This window comes from Fistularia commersonii, chromosome 19 (assembly GCF_037954325.1).
Source record: "Fistularia commersonii isolate RoL2024-O1a breed Wild chromosome 19, RoL_Fcom_v1.0, whole genome shotgun sequence".
Classification (NCBI taxonomy): Eukaryota; Metazoa; Chordata; class Actinopteri; order Syngnathiformes; family Fistulariidae; genus Fistularia; species Fistularia commersonii.
The window spans coordinates 4,182,007-4,198,809 of NC_141302.1; the positions used below are offsets into that span (position 1 = coordinate 4,182,007).

At 38.7% G+C, this 16,803-nt stretch overlaps 1 protein-coding gene across 1 annotated transcript in view; it reads left to right on the forward strand.

Annotated features, from left to right (window-relative positions):
- arap2 (ArfGAP with RhoGAP domain, ankyrin repeat and PH domain 2) overlaps nt 1-16,803 on the forward strand; it is a 175,042-nt gene that overhangs the window by 114,595 nt on the left and 43,644 nt on the right. Inside the window, exons 16-18 of the mRNA XM_086165193.1 lie at nt 1,454-1,598; nt 9,068-9,170; nt 9,640-9,835. Coding sequence (XP_086021319.1) covers nt 1,454-1,598; nt 9,068-9,170; nt 9,640-9,835 — 444 coding nt within the window. The remainder of the gene's footprint in view (nt 1-1,453; nt 1,599-9,067; nt 9,171-9,639; nt 9,836-16,803) is intronic.

Consider the following 16,803-nt stretch of genomic DNA (forward strand, 5'->3'; position numbering starts at 1 on the left):
GGTGCAGAAGTTTTGCTTGCACCAGCTTTGCATGGTCTTTTTATTTACATGTTTATTTTTAATTTTCCAAATACAAGACCCCTTCCTTGACCGTGCTGTAAATAATGGCGCAAAGCGTGGATGACCAGGAGGCAGATCTTCCAGCTGGAGATGTTTTGATGCTACTAAGCTTGCATTTGTACAGCACTTATCCCTTTTATTGATTTTCTTGACTAATTTCTTGTTTTCATCAATACATGGATGAAGTAAATGTCTTTTTTAGCACATTATATGGATCAACGCCATGTTTTTGGTTCAATGTAAGGATGAAGTTGTTTTTTTTTTTGTTTTTTTTTTAAGTCAATATATGGATGACTTTGACGTTTGATCCCCTGAAGGCTTGAATGAGTTTGTTATCCTCCTGCATGGATGGAAATGGATCGGGGGATCGCTGTGATGGCTTGCACTTCCAGGTTGAGTGTGACAAAATGTTCTTTTTTTTATGAATTCATTCATTCTGTGCACTGCTTATCTTGCGCTAAGGGTTGCAGGCCGGTTGAGCAGATCTCGGCTGTCAGTCGACATGAGGTCGGGCTCCCCCTGGACCGGATGCCAGTCCATCACAGGGCCACGTATAGAGACATGCAACCATTCGCCCTGTCATTCACATATCTGGGTAATTTAGGGTGTCCAGTGAACCTACTGCACGTTTTTGGACTGTGGGAGGAAAGTGGAAAACTCGGAGGAAGCCCACACAGAAAACCCCCACTATTGGAATAACACCAGGGACATTTTTGCTATGGAGCAGATTTTAGTCTTTACATCCTCCTCTAAAAATGTATTTTAAAGAAAAATATTTTTTCTTTAAATACAAATGAGATTTATTTTTTTTTTCTCATTTGAAAATAATCCATCAAACAGTTTGCTTTCAAATGAGAAAAAAGGAAATTGTTATTTTTTTCAATGCCATTTTTTTTTTTTTTTTTTTTTTTTGTTAAAGTTCATTTGTAAAATAGGATGAATCACAATGTCACTTTTATATCAAATTTCTCTCATGCTGGCCTGATTGATTGCCATTTCAGTGTCATTCCGACAGAACGTTCAATAAAGAAGTAAAGAAATAACATGAGATTAATTGATATTACTTTGTCATACAACACATTTTTTGGAAATAAAACACTTAATTCATAATCATATTAAAGAGGCAATTTATTTATTTTTCTTTTTTCAACTTTATATATTTTTGTTTTTGTTTTTTTTTATATCGTAGTGGATACTGATACATCCCTTATTTTGATTTAATTTAACATGCATAATCATGAGTTTTTATCATAGCGATCATACAAACATGTGTGATTCATCCTCAGCCACTCAAATACTCCCATAAAAAGTCAAACAACCATTCATTCACTCATTCATTCATTCATTTATTAATTCATTCATTCGTTTATTTATTCATCTATTTATCTTCCAGATATGACTCGTCGCTGGTGCACTCTGGAGGGCGGCTTCTTGAGTTACTACGAGAGCGAGCGGAACGCAGCACCGATCGGCAGGGTGGACGTCACCGATGCCGTCAGCCTGTCAATCAGTCACACAGAAACGATGACCGGAGCGGGGTGAGAACACACACACACACACACACACACACACATACACACATACTTGCAGTTATTGCCATGCAACACGTAACTCAGTTTATTGTTATCCATGATTCTTTTGTGTCTTGCATAAATTTTCCATACAGCTCCATAGTGCCATGATTATATTATATTATATTATATTATATTATAATATATTATATTATATTATATTATATTATATTATATTGAATTATATTGCGTTATATTGCATTATATTATATTTTATTATTATGTTTTCCTGTTTTAAGTGATCACATCAGGGGAGTATGGGTGGTGTCACTATCCAACCTGCTCAAATAATAGTATTTCACAAATTTATTTCACTGTCCTATGACACGCCGTCATTTAAAGTATAAAACATGGTATTCACACTAAGACTAACAACTTTGCACATTTTTTTAACAGGTTTTTTCACTGCCGTTAACGTCTGCGGCGTAGCCTGTCGGCAGAGATTCAGGAATATACATACTTAAAAAAAAACAGAAAAAACGCCTGGGTTCAATTTAACACTTTACTTCCCCCATCGGATGATGGGACAAATAAAAAAGTTTTGATTATATCGAACACAACATGTGTGTGTGTGTGTGTGTGTGTGCGCTCCTGTGCGTACTCTTCGGTTTATCATCCCCAGCAAGTGGTGTAATAATGGTGCGTAATTAAAGCATTAGCATTGTCCTTAATGACAGCAGCAGATGCTATGTAAAGGGAACAATGCTTTTATTTGTAAATGTTATTCATACAGCTATTAAAAACACATCTGGCCGGCGACCGCTGTGACTTTTTCCGACGGGTCGGACGCAAAACACAAAGCCGTGACATTTTCGGGGGCGATGACGCACACGTAAAAAAAAAAAAAAAAAAAAAAACCTCCACAATACCAAAGTTAAACGTGCAGATTTTCAGCAAACTTCTCAATCACAGGTCACGGCGTCAACCGCGAAAAGCCCATTATTTCTTTCCCCCCTCTAATACTCGCTCGCCGCCGTAATGGCCAAACGCTCCGCTACATTAAGCTCTGCCTCGATTCTTCTCACTTAAGCAACTTTTCGGCATTTCCCGGCCTGGAAAGAGCGGCGACGTCTCACCTCTTGACTCTCCGCCGCTCATGAATATTAACGTATGCAGATGACACGCTCCCGTCAGCAGCCTATCGGTGCGCTGCAGGAGGCCGTAGGTGTCGTTTCCATTAAGTAGCGCGTTCGGGTAATTTTTACCGTGGCAGAGGACACCGTGAATTATAGCTCGGACCCGCCACCTGCGTCTGGTTTTATGAATATTACAAACCCACTTCTGAGGACTTGATCCAAAGGAGGTATGTTGGCTGGTGATAAGTTGAGGGATTTATCCGTTTTTTTTCTCTCTTTTTTTTTTTTTTGTCTTTTTTTGGACTCGTCTGCCAATTGCAACGAGTATTTCCAGCAAAGCCCGACCTTCAAACTCAGCTAATAACCTTGAAAATCAACCTTTCCGCATATTTTTTTTCCCTTTTGTTCTTTTTGCCTTCAATTTTTTTTTGTCTCCCATCCGCTCTCTATCCGGTTACCTTTCTCACATGCACTATTTTTGAAGGACTTACTAACTTCACAGTGAAGACACCCACACTCTGTGAGTGTTTACATATATATATATTTACAGTAAACATATATGGCATATATATATGAAATGGCAGTGGGGATTTTCCGACAGTTTCTTAAACGGGAAAAAATAGCTGCAACCCTTCAAAAAAATTGTTTCAAAATAAATCATCATCATTGTTATCATGATAATATTATTATAGGCGTTGTCAGGGGCGACATTTGCAAGCGCCGCGTCTTGTTCAAGGCAATCCGGCGGTCTCTTCATCGGATGATATCTCGTCACTCTTGCGTTTTTTTTTTTTTTTTGTTGTTTTTTTTCTGGTGCGTTAGCGGTGAAACTCCCTTCGCTTTCCGCACGCCTTTATTTCTGGCGTGATCTAGCGCACGCAAGGCCGAGCACCCACGCAACCGTGCACATCTCTATTGAGTGTGAGTCTGCAGTGGAGATGTCCATCTTGATAGTTCACGGCCATAATTTCTCCTTCACAAATAAATATAAAACCTTTTAATCTCCAAAATAGCGAACTTGTTCTGTCATGTCAGAGATTTTTCATAAAATCCCTCGTGGATTGTTGTGTTTTACTTGTTTTTCACCCCGGTGATGTTTACTTAGGTAAGGTTATTTATCCACTTATTCCATTTTTCACTTTAAGAATTATTCTTTGTCATGCAAGCAACAATTTGGCAATTTTCTTCATTTATTTTTTTTTTCTTTTATATCCTTTTAGAAAATGCAGAATCAAGTTTTTGTTTCTTTTTTTTTTTCTTTTTTTTTTCCGATTTGTTGGAAAATTATTTCCTATTTCTGGGTGGTTATTTTTTTTTTTTGCAATTTTCAGAAATGATTTCTTGCAATTTTTATTTATTCATTTTTATGGTAAAGACGACCTTGCTAAAAGTAGAAAGAATGCACACAGAAATAAGAATATTCAACCTGAAACATCTAAATAAGAGCCAATCAAGCCCTGGACTTAATAATCAGAAAATAAATTTAGAAAATATTTTAAATGACGATATTTCCCAGAAATAAATGTGACAAAAAATATTTCTCACTCCTACCTATAACGCAGAGGCACGCTTCTGTAGCTGTGCATATTTCACTTTTCCTGTTTCCCTCTCCATGTGTTACTTCAGTTCCCCGAGCAGATTAAGACTTTCTGCAAAATCCCGATCTGATAAGTAATCAGATTACTTCCCTCTCTCGCCAATCGCCATTTTCAACCGGGGTCTGGTCGGGGCCGGCGGCAAGGCAAAGGAGAACAGAGAGCGTGATGAGACGGCGCCGCCTACATCGGCTTACTTTTGTAACTGCATCTCGTTCTTGGAAATGCATGAATGCTCAGATGGCAAGAAAAGGGGAAATATGTAAAATATACTGAATTTTGGGGAAAAAAAAAGCTACATTCTTACAAAGATACAGGACTGTCTGGGAAAATTTGAATATTGCGATGCAATTAAAAAAAACAAAAAATACTTTTTCATGATATTCTAATATTTTGAGATAGGATTTTTGAGATTTCTTAAGATGCAAGCCATAATCAGCAATGTTAAAATAATAAAAGGCTTCGAATATTTCAGTTGATTTGTAATGAATCCAGAATGTATGACATTTTTGTTTTTTTAATTGCATTACAAAAGATAAAGCGCTTTATCACAATATTCCTGCATATGCGAATGAATCTAGAAATATAAACAGTAACATAAAAACACCATTATTATAATGCACACTAATATTATTCAATATTGATAGGATTTCAATTGGTACTTCTTTTTTTTTTTTTTTTTCATCATCGCTTTGGTTTTTCACCCCCGTGCGTTACGCTCTTCCGCGATAAACACTCTAACTGGCTAACTGGATTCGCATTAAGCTGCGCTGACGCCGCGTCTGTGTCCGCAGGGCTGCGCCGAGAGCGCTGCCTTTTCCGGTAACAGCGGGCCATTACTGGAAACCAAGCCGGAGCAGCAATTTACTCTGCTGGTAACTCTGGGAAGCTTCTCCATCCCCGGAGAGCGGCACCCAGAGAGACGGCCGCAAGTGATGGGTTGATTATTGCATTGCATTTTTTTTAATTTATTAATCGGCGTGTTTGTGTGTGTGTGTGAGAGAGGAGAGCGACGGGGTCAAGTCCTTTCCGGACACATCGGTTCCATAGTTAGGCCTGTTTAAATATTGATTTCACATTTATATCACGATATCTGCAAAAGAACTGGGAATCGCACGATAGATCAATTATGTTATTAATCCAGGATCAGGAGTGAGTCCATCAGAGGTATTGATAAGATTTGGGTAAAAGGATGCTGAGGTTGAGCTGCCAGGCAGGAGAAAAGAAAAAAAAAAAAAAGAGCAAATTTAATAATAATAATAATAATAAATGATGATGATGATGATAATAATAATGATAATAATAATAATAATAATAATAATAATAATAGGGTCATGTCAACAAAAAAAAGTACAATAAATATAAATATAAATATAAATATAAATATAAATATAAATATAAATATAAATATAAATAGAGAGGCAGAAGTCCACAAATAAATAGACAGCAACAATAACAACAACAACAACAACAACAACAACATTAGGGATAATAATATGGGACAACATAAAGGAACAGTGAGAATGAAAAATACGGAACCAGAACTGAAGGACAAGATAAATAGTGACGATAGCAATAAATAAAATAAATAATCAAAAATAGGCAGGTTGTGTGCGAGCTGGGACAAACAAGGATAAGACAGACAATAGAGTTTGGGTGTGACATGTGAAATGGTGAGGTAGTGAGATTAGTAATTGTAGAATAATAATAAATAACAGAAAAATAATAGTACACTTCATTTAAGGCATCTTATTCAACACTCAAGGATGCCGTTCAGACTGATACGTATTCACAAAATACAGATCCAACAAAAACAATGAAAATAGAAAGTAACAACGTGGTTGAAAAAAACAACAAAAACATGTACATGCACATATACACGTATACATATATAAATATTATCACAAAAATAATAGAGACAGAGCAGTTGGCGTGAGATGGGTTTGGTCTTAGTCCGTAACGAGTATGAAGATGCTCATCTGAAATTAGGATTAAAATAATGAGCAGCTTTTACAAAATAAATGTGACATTTTTGATCATTTCAAGCTAATTTCAAGGTGATTCAATTTTTATTCTGGTAAATTTCGGATGATTTTTGAGGGAGAATAATACTGCAGATTTCCGCCGAATTCATCCGCGGTTAAAACAACAAAAAAAAAAAAAAAAAAAGGAGAAGGCTAAACGCAATAATAAGTTATTACATTTTCGTCAGTCACAAAACACAAAAATCGAAGCGTGACGACTTATTTTAACGGCGGATTTGAATTTCGGGGACCCGCTGTTTACGGCGGATACTCAAGCTGTTTAAGATTCCGGGCTCCCGCTCCGCCGCCGAGCGTCATCCGTCAGCATGACTGCGTGTTGTTTCTCTTATCTCACGCTCCTCTGCATGCCATTATTTCAACACTCCTTTTCCTCACTTTCATCTTACATCACCTCCTTTATATATATATATATATTTTTTTTTTTTTTTCGCGTTCATCTCTCATCCTTCCGATCCTTTCCACACCCCGCCGGTCGACCGCCGAACGCCGTATCCCTCCGCCGCCTCTAACAAGCACCTGCGACCCTGCCTCGGAGGCGGGGCGGGGTCAGGAGAGGTCGCGCAAACACCGGCATCTCGCCTGTTTCCCCCCCCGACACGCGTGATAAGAGAGGGCGGCTCGGCGTTAGCGTGACCCCCCTCGACACGGGCGCCTTAAACGCCCGTCGTCGTGGCGTTTAGAGCCTCTTGTGCCGCAGAGCGCCGCTGGTACAAGAGCTGCCGCCAGTTAACCATTAGGATAGCGATACTCTGACCTTTGGACCGTCACGGCGGAGTCCAGAGGGGGGAGAAAGAACCGGAAAGACCAACGGAGATTTATAGGTACCTTTTTGCTTTCTGACAGCTGAGGTTTTGCCTCTGAGTCTCTGTGAGTGAGTGAATGAATGTGGGAACGCTCGTTTTTGCAACCGCAGTAACACTTTGTCTTGGAAATCGATTGGAAAAATGTATAATAAATGTGCTTTTCCACGGCCCGTTGGAACTGGAAATAGAAACATTAGAATAAATGGGAATAAAATCCAAAATAAGATGAGACATTTTCAGTAGAAACACATTATTTGATAGTTAATAAAACTGAGGAATTTCTCTGTTAATGTCATTACATCTACAAACTCTAAGTAATGTAATGTAGTCATTTTTGATTGGGTACTATTTATTGCATGAATATCCATTGTTATTATTATTATTATTATTATCATTATTGTATCGTATTCCATTATTGTTATTCATAGTTATAACAATAGTATTGACATACATGGTTGATCACTGGTGTGATCTCATTTCTACGATTGATCTTAAAACAATTTGGTGGAAAAAACGTAAAAAACTGGCTTTTTTATTTTTATTTTTACTTCCCGTCATTATGAGGCACACAATTTTTTGTTCAAATTTTTGTTCATTTGAAATCTGACTAACAAAATCTGATTATTGGACTGAAAGCACCAACAGCGCTTGTTAAGGCGCATTGACCGAACGTAATTTTCTAGCTAATCTCTACGTTTTATAAACTCAGATTTTTCTAGCATAGCACTCTGTACACCCTATTTCTTCCATCCATTCAAATAACAACTGAAAGATTCTTTAATCAACATTAAACATTCAACAGAGTTAAATGGAAGACCCTATTGAGCTCCTTTTATGTATTTACTTTATGAAAAACATGAAATATTGAATGAATGAAGACATGATATAGCTCGGAAAAAAGTTTTTAAATGTGTTATTTAGCTATTATGCAAATTCAAGCCAGAGTTAAAAGTGGGATTTATTTCAAGCAGTCACCTTTTACGCTTGTATTAACAGTTGTACTACATTTTACGCATTTCAGAATAAATATAAGTTACCACCCTAATAAAGCATCAGTTCATTTATCAATTTTATTTCTTTTTTTTTTTTTTTTTTTTTCTTTTTTTTCATTTTTTAAGGCTCTTTGTCAATTATATTCTCTTATGACACATTGGTCAGATAGAGAGCAACAACTATTCACACTCATTCGTGTCATATTGAGACACGCAAACATTCACACAACGTAAAGACACCATTCATTCTGTTTTTGGACGTCACATCGAGACCTGCGTCTATTCACATCATGAAGAGACATACAGGACTGTCTCAGAAAATTTTAATATTGTGATAAAGTTCTTTATCTTCTGTAATGCAATTAAAAAAACAAACAAAAAAAAAACTTTTCATGATATTCTAATATTTTAAGATAGGATTTTTGAGTTTTCTTAAGATGTAAGCCATAATCAGCAATATTAGAATAAAAGGTTTGCAATATTTCAGTTGATTTGTAATGACATTTTTGTTTTTTTAATTGCATTACAGAAGATAAAGAACTTTATCACGATATTCTAATTCACTGGCTCTTTCACACATCCCGGCAATTCAATGTTTTTTTTTTGGAGAAACCAGAGGAAATGCAGTCACATGCAAACTGCGCACAGGAAGGCCCGTCCTGTGGGAATTGAACCAGGGACTTTTGTTTTGCAGTTTTTGTTTTACACCACCATGCTGCTGATTAAAAATAAAGTATATATAATATTTACTAAAATGGTAGGAGTACTTTGGCAAAGTGAATGCCACTCTGGCAGAGCCGGAGATGTTTTGAAAAGCCCCTACTGTGCTTTTTTTAAAACCACATTTGCATAAATAAGCATACTACGGGATGTTTTTTTTTTATTTCCATATTTCCAGACATAGCGAGCTGCGCATCTTTTTCAGAGCCGTGTTTACCGTGGAGCTGTACCTGCAGACGGAGCGGGTGCTGATTGCCGGCGCCGAGACGCAGGAGACGCAGCAGGACTGGATCCGGGCGCTAACAAAGGTGACACACTTTGCAGAAACACTTATTTTCTTTCTTTCTTTACCGACTTTGTAAATACGGCCGGGAGCCGCCGCCGCCGCCGATCGATTCCCCGTCGTCTCGCTCGCCGTGCCGCAGCCTCGTGTCACCTCTGTGCTGTCAATAAGACCCAACCCGACAGGATGGTGTAACGCCGGCGTAAACGCGTCCTCTTTTCCACTCTTTATCTCTTTAATCCCACCTGACCCGGCCGGAGACGGCGGAAGGCGTAGCTGCGCTCATCCGAACGTCTCCGTTGTTAAGTTTGAATCGCAGATCGATGGTCAGACGGAGCGGAGCGAAGGGGTCTGCGGAGGGATCCGCGGTCGGGTGATTATCCAGCCCGAGACCGTAGGCCGGGGGAAAGAGGCTCTTTCATGTATCGCCGTACATAAGTTACTCGCTTTCTTATGGTGAAAGTTTGTTGTAAGTCTCTCTTTCTCTCTTGCAGTGCTTCATCCCTTCGAAAGTGGAGGGGCTGCTGCAGAGAGACAGCGAGCTGATTGGCAAACTCCTCTACAAAGAAGGCCACGACCTGTACCACTGGAGAACGGGCTGGTTCATGTTGAAAGCCCCCGTCCTGCACTTCAGCTCGGGAGAAGCCGAGGAAGAAGAAGTCCTCCAACTCAAACAACTGCAGGAACTCAGTAAGCCTGTCGCTACTTTGCTCATCGGCATCGTTCCCTTTCGCACTCGTTCGGCGTCGATAAGTGTGACGTTACATTTTTCGAGTTTCCTTTTGATGGCACCGTTGAAAAAAAAGGTTTTTTTCACGCTCGGAGACGGCTTTGGCCCGGCAACTACCCTTGTTTGTTCTTGAAAGGAGTCATGTAATCTAGCACTGGGTAGCGTTAACATGCTAATATAATCCCGATTGTTAGCGCTTCCTTCTCACAGCAAGGAGGCGTTAGTTAGATTCCAACAGGAGCGAGTTTGCATATTTACCCCGTGTCTGAGTGGGTTTCCTCCGGGTTCCTCCAACACCCCAAAAATATGCTCCAGGGGTCCCCAAACTTTTTCCCACAAGGGACAAATAACTTTTCCCCTTCTGACGGCGGGCCGGGCTAGTTTGTAACAAAAAGCGTGACGATCACGGAGGTGTCTAAACGTCAACATTTATTGTTTTCCAGAAAGCCACACATAACCAAAAATTAACCCTTTCTGGGATATTGACTGGAAAAAAAAATCCGAAAATGAGTAATGACATTATTAATGAATAATGTCTTTGTCTCATTTCTTGAAAGATGAGACAAACAGCCTTTTCTTTGAATTTAATAAAAAAAATATCGTTCGCCCACTGCAGATTAACTACCCTGCATTCTGAATCTATTTTTCTCTTACCTAATCTTTTCACCATTATTCCGTGTTATTTGAAAGGGGTGTGTCTAGTTTTTTTTTTTTTTTTTTCTTTTTTTTTTTTTGAGGGAGGGGTTTCAGATAAGGCACAGACTACAGAAGGTTGGAACAGAATATTACGTTCTATGCTGTACAAGTCACCATTACGTGGCCAGAACGAAAAAAAACAAAAAACAAAAAACATTATGCATCTCTGGTATTGTTCAGGGGCAAAATGTGGAGGCGGGCCGTTTCCGGCCCCTGGGCCATAGTTTGGGGACCACTGATCAAGATTCATTGGAGGACCTAAATTGCCCACATGGGTGAATTAGAGAGGGAACTGTCATATGTTATTTTATCGCAATATTACATCAGCCTTCTGCTCCTACAACAAGACGAAACACGCTTTTCGGCATAAGTCAGGAGTCGCATACTGCAGTGGTTCCAAACCCCCGGGGCGCGGACCGGTACCGGTCCGTGGATCAATTGGTACCGGCCCGCCCAAGAAATAATCAATTATTCCCGTTGGATTTATTATCTGAGTCTGAACAATCTTTATTTTGGAAAAATCTTTTATTTTGAAAAATGACCCGAATCTCCCGTTTACATCTCGGTCACTTGAGCGCCAAAAATGTAGCCCACAAGCTAGCAAAACGAGTAAAAAAACAGATGTCGGACAGAAAGATTCTTTTCAAAGGGGAAAAGACAAGAAAAAGAAAGATTTTAACAGACAATACCGGGAGTTCTACTTGAAATGTGGACTTATCGTAACAGGTGATTCCCACAGACCAAGCCGCTCTGCATAATATGCGGCAACGAAGCCCTCATTATGCTAATATTATGTTGTTGGCGCAATGTTATGAGGAAGCTGCTAATAAAGATAAAGTAAAGCATACGAGTACACAGTGGATTCACGTTTATTATTATTATTATTAAACAATCTACGTCCATGGTAAAAACATAATCTAGAATATAAAAACACTGTACAGTAAAAGCAAAACAATTATAATTAAGACTTACACTTGGGAACCATAATGAGCGGCAAAAAGTTTCCCAAAAAAGCTGAAAGAAAACATCTAGCTCAATCCAATATGGCAAAAACCTGCGGATTTAAAGAAAGCCGTCTTCCTCGTATCGTATCACGTCGTGCAAAGACGAATTGGTTTCCTTCCCTCGCCAGCCAGTTCTTGTGCAAATCTTTTTGCCGCAAATACGGTACGACGGAATGATGGAACAAATCTGTCTTGATAAATTAACGGGAGAAACGCTATCGCAGACCGAGGAATATCCGAACAGCTTTCCGATAAAGGCGTGACAGCCAATCATCTTCCGCCTTTCGACATGACTGGGCCCCTTGTTCGATTTTCTTTCGGCTTTTCCCGCCCAGCAGGAGAATTACAGCATCACTGTTTAGAGATTGTCATTTGAAAGGGTTAAAACAGAGTTAGTATTATCAAAAAGATGGGCAGTGAAACATTAATTCAAGGAAATGAGGCAAATACTCTTAATAGGCTTTTAATCCCTGTTTTGGGCGAGCACTTGATCCAAGATTTACGATAATGCAATGTTTTTTTTTTTTCTTTTTTTTTTGTACATGCTGATACCTATCAAAATCAATACACCAGGACTGTAATACATTTTTTTTTTTTTTTTTTTTTTTTTTGTTATTGCTGTTAATACATTTGCCTCTGCTTTTCCCAAATTGACACGGTTTATATGAGCAAATAGTCCCTGGCCAAACTTCATAAGAGGAGCTTTTAAGAGGCACTAAATTAGATCTCTATAACCCCACAGCACAAATTGACCTAATCCGCTTATGGTTAAAAGAGTGTGAGTGGTCTTCCGCAGAAACTCTCGTGTGACATCAAACTCTTCTGGCTCTTTATAGCTCTCAACGTTGTCATATATTCGGTCTTTTTCTGTCATTCATCACATTGTCCAAATTAACTGCTGTTGTTCAACTCCTTATTTACGATGAGTATGGACCACGCCCCCAGGGTGCCCGCTATTAGTCGCCACCAAATCGCGCCAAAGTCCGAACAAGCTTTATTAAATCATAAAGCCGGGACCCTGAACCGCCCTCGGAAGATATTTTCACCATCGCTGTGAGAGCTGATATTTATTGGGCGCGTTTTGGACTAAAACTGCGTCTTGTCTTGCAAGATGCTGAGACACCTGATGCGGGAGCATCTGGCCCTGATGCATAATCCTCTGCCCTTTGTCAAAAATTTGATTAAAATTATTTGAGTGATCCACAAATTATTTCAAATGAAATACCAGTCTGATGGATAATGAACAAGACTCATTTTTAAACCTTTTTTTTTTTTTTTTTTTATTTGTCATAATCGAGACAGCTCACCTGCTCTTTCATCTCAATTTACCGCCCATTTTTATTAGTTTATTTATTAATTGCATTGCCAATTTATTTACATCAGGGGTCTCAGACTCGCGGGCAGATGTGGCCCTCTGAACAATATTTTGTGGCCCCTTGCCTGAGATTAAAATTTTGTGTTAGTGCAGCCCGTGCATTTTTTCTCATATGCATCTGGGGGTTTTATACAGTGGGTTTAAAAAAAATAAATAAATAAAATAAAACAAATAAATAAATAAAAAAGTGACTTTGCAGTGTATTTTTGCTTCAAAATTTGAAAACAAAATGATTTTTTAAATGAAAAACCATCTAGAGAGATTGTTAAAGCTATCTTTTTTCTATAAAAAACACAAAAATGATACCAAAAGAAAAATAAAAAACGGCAAAATTAAAAATATTGCCTTGCATTAGCCTTGTAAACATTATACCTCCTCTTATACATGCTAACTTCCAATTGTCTAATGAATTCTAGTGGCAAATTTTCCCACAGTGACACTTAATATTTTAATGTGTAATTTCATCAATTCGTTTCTAATATTCATTTTAGATATTAATTCGTCATGTTTTTTTAGAAGAACAGTTCATTACATATGAAGATAATTTTACTTTTTTTTTTTTTTCATAATTTACCCGTTTACCCCCTTTACACTAAAACAAAGGAAACATTTGGACTTTGTGTTACTTCTAGGTAATGATTTTTTCGGTCCGGCCCCCTTGACATCAAATCAGGCCGTTTGTGACCCCCGGACCAAAATGAGTTTGACACCCCTGATTTACATGCTTGCACTAAATAGCATTGTGTTCCCAAGTACAACCCCTGGTATTTTATATATTGATAAACAAGCCTGCACGTCTCATCAGTGGATCAGGGCTCCACTCACATCTGATTAAGGCATAAATTCGAGATCCATAGATGTGCAGAAGGACTAAAAAAAAGCTGTTAGCTCAGCTGCTAACAACATCTTCTGCTCTGCAGTAACACCTGATGTCTCAGCCTCAACCCCTGCCTCTTAGCAGCCCCTCTTGGACTTCATAACCCCCCTGACCTCCTCCAACTACGCTCATCAACAACCGCCTCCTATTCACTTTTAAAAAGCAATATAGGTTCAACAGCAGCAGGAGTGGCTTGTGAGGCGACATCCTGCATCGTACTTCATTTTACATCACCGGCATGCTAGCGATAGACAATTTCAAATACCTTATTATTCCCTCGGGGGGGAATTGTTCTCTTCGTTTGACCCGTCGTGGATGAACCGTGACCAGCGGGCAGCCACTTGAGCGGCGTCCGGGGAGCAGTTAGCGGTTCTTGCTCGACAACGCCGGGACTGGCTCGGGGGAGCTTGAACCAGGAACTCGCGGTTCCAAGACGACCAGCCCCGAATCAACCCAGTGGTTGCATTTCAGGAATTTGATTTTTTTTTTCGATTGATTACTGCTGGACATTGCAAATGACGGTGGCTTTGAAAGTATGTTTCAGACATTTCTGGATTAAAATCAAGGCAGAATATCCTGAGGTCGCCAAAAAAACATTGAAAACCGATTTGATTTTCTACAGTGACCACAACCAAAACAAAACTTCCAGTAATTCTTATCATTATTATTATTATTATTATTATTTGATTGACTTGTCACTGCGAATCATAGAAATTATCAGTATTTCTCCTACATTCAATGCAATGATTGTAAGTCGCTATATTTCAGTATAGACCTCATCAGTCGCTTGACTTAAGATTTTTATTATAATTAAATTTTATTAGAGAGGATTTTCGTTCTAAAATAAATAATTTTGTTCACAGAGATGTTAATTATTAATTTATGAACAAAAGGTTGTTTGTTTACATTTGACAGAAGACCACTGCGGATGATTTATTATTAGACTACAGGACTGTCTCAGAAAATTAGAATATTGTGACAAAGTTCTTTATCTTCTCTAATGCAATTAAAAAAAAACACTTGTTCATGATATTCTAATATTTTGAAATAGGATTTTGGAGTTTTCTCAAGATGTAAGCCATAATCAGCAATATTATAATAATAAAAGGCTTGCAATATTTCAGTTGATTTGTAATGAATCCAGAATGTATGACATTTTTGTTTGTTTAATTGTATTACAGAAGACAAAGAACTTTATCACACTATTCTAATTTTCAGAGATAGTCCCGTATACCGTAATTTCCGGACGATAAGCTGCAACCCTTTTCAGTTAAAAAACGATGTTAAAAAACATTGTTAGTTAAAAAACTAATATATGGATTTCATTACAAATCAACTGAAATATTGGAAGCCTTTTATTATTTTAATATTGCTGATTACGGCTTACATCTTAAGAAAACTCAAAAATCCCATCTCAAAAAATGAGAATATCATGAAACAGTAATTTTTTTTTTTTTTTTTTTTAATTGCATTGCAGAAGATAAAGAACTTAAACACAATATTCTAATTTTTTTGACACAGTCCTGTGCATCCGTCTTGCTGTCATTCACGATTATCGCGCAAATGTTGGCCGGTCCGTTAAAATTATCGTCTTAGATGAAACCGGTCTGTTGTGCAAAAAATGTCGGGGTACGCCGCTTTATACGACCGCCACTGATTGGCCATTGAGAGAAGGGCAAGTCGTGCACTGTGTCTTTACAGCAACAAGGGCTTTTAGCATCAGTGTAGGTCCAACAGCCCGTTCTCATCCTGCCCTCCGGGAGGCGACATCCAGCCCCGAGTTCCCATCTCAGGAAAAGCCTCTTTCCCCCGACACGCCGACCGTCAGAACCAGAAACCCCTCGGAGCCTCCGGACTCCGTCTTCAGTCAGTTTCCGCTTGACAAATTTAAAGTGGTTTCCGTATGACTCACGTCAACGGTCCGTTCCTTAATTCCGGAAGAATTCTGCGGAGATTGTACGCTCCACTTAGGTTTTTCCTCATCGGAGACCCTAAACTACCCGGACATGTGAATGAGAGGGTGAATCAGAATCAGAAATACTTTATCGAACCAGGAAATCGAGTGATCCCATTTGCTCAACAGTAAGAAATAAATTGTAAATATGTAAATAATGATATATATTTGATATACCTGTGTATAATCGTGGATGCCCTTTTGTATTTTTTCGATTTTTCTTTTTATGTATTAAGACACTTATATTTTATCTCGCACTCTTGAGTAGCAGCTGCTGCAACCAAAGTCAACCTCTCCTTAGAGGGGATCAGTAAAGTCGTTCTGATTCGGAGGATAATAAGATGTATCTAAATAAGGTGCGAATAAAAGAGCAAATGCGGCGGACTTGCGATCCGTCCAGGGTGAACCCCACGTTATCTCGCCCGGTAACGGCTCGGGCAACCCTGCGTCCGGAGGAAGCGACACAAATAATAAGTGAATGAAATTCAAAATTACAGCATTTCAATCGTCTGGGTTTGTTTTTTTATAAAGGGGATAAAGTTGAACATACTACCACGTGCCTATTTTCAAGCGTATTCCCTTGGTGTTATTTGTCGATGTTAATGTCATTATTATTATTAATACATTTTTTAAAACCCGGTCCAAGATTTTTTTTTTTTTTTTTTTTGCACAAAGACATTGTGATTTGATCATTTCTTGCTTTTGGTGAGATACAAATCTGGATGCTGTTCTGTATCCGCTGCCCACGGACGTGAATCTTGCCAGCATCTCTGGAAATCTGGCAAACGCCGCCTATTTTTATATCAGAGTCAGCAGAGAAGAGCTGCCATCCGAAGGTGAAGGCTCAGAGGTTCAGACACACTTGGCAGATAATAAAGATTTGGGAATATTTCAATCGATTGCGCCAGTGTGATGTGCGAACAAAAGAAGGTGAAAATCAATTGATCTTTTTTAATCCATTTACAGCTCGACATGAATCAAATTGCGCAAAGCGCCACCCCTACTTCTCACCTGAGGCGGGA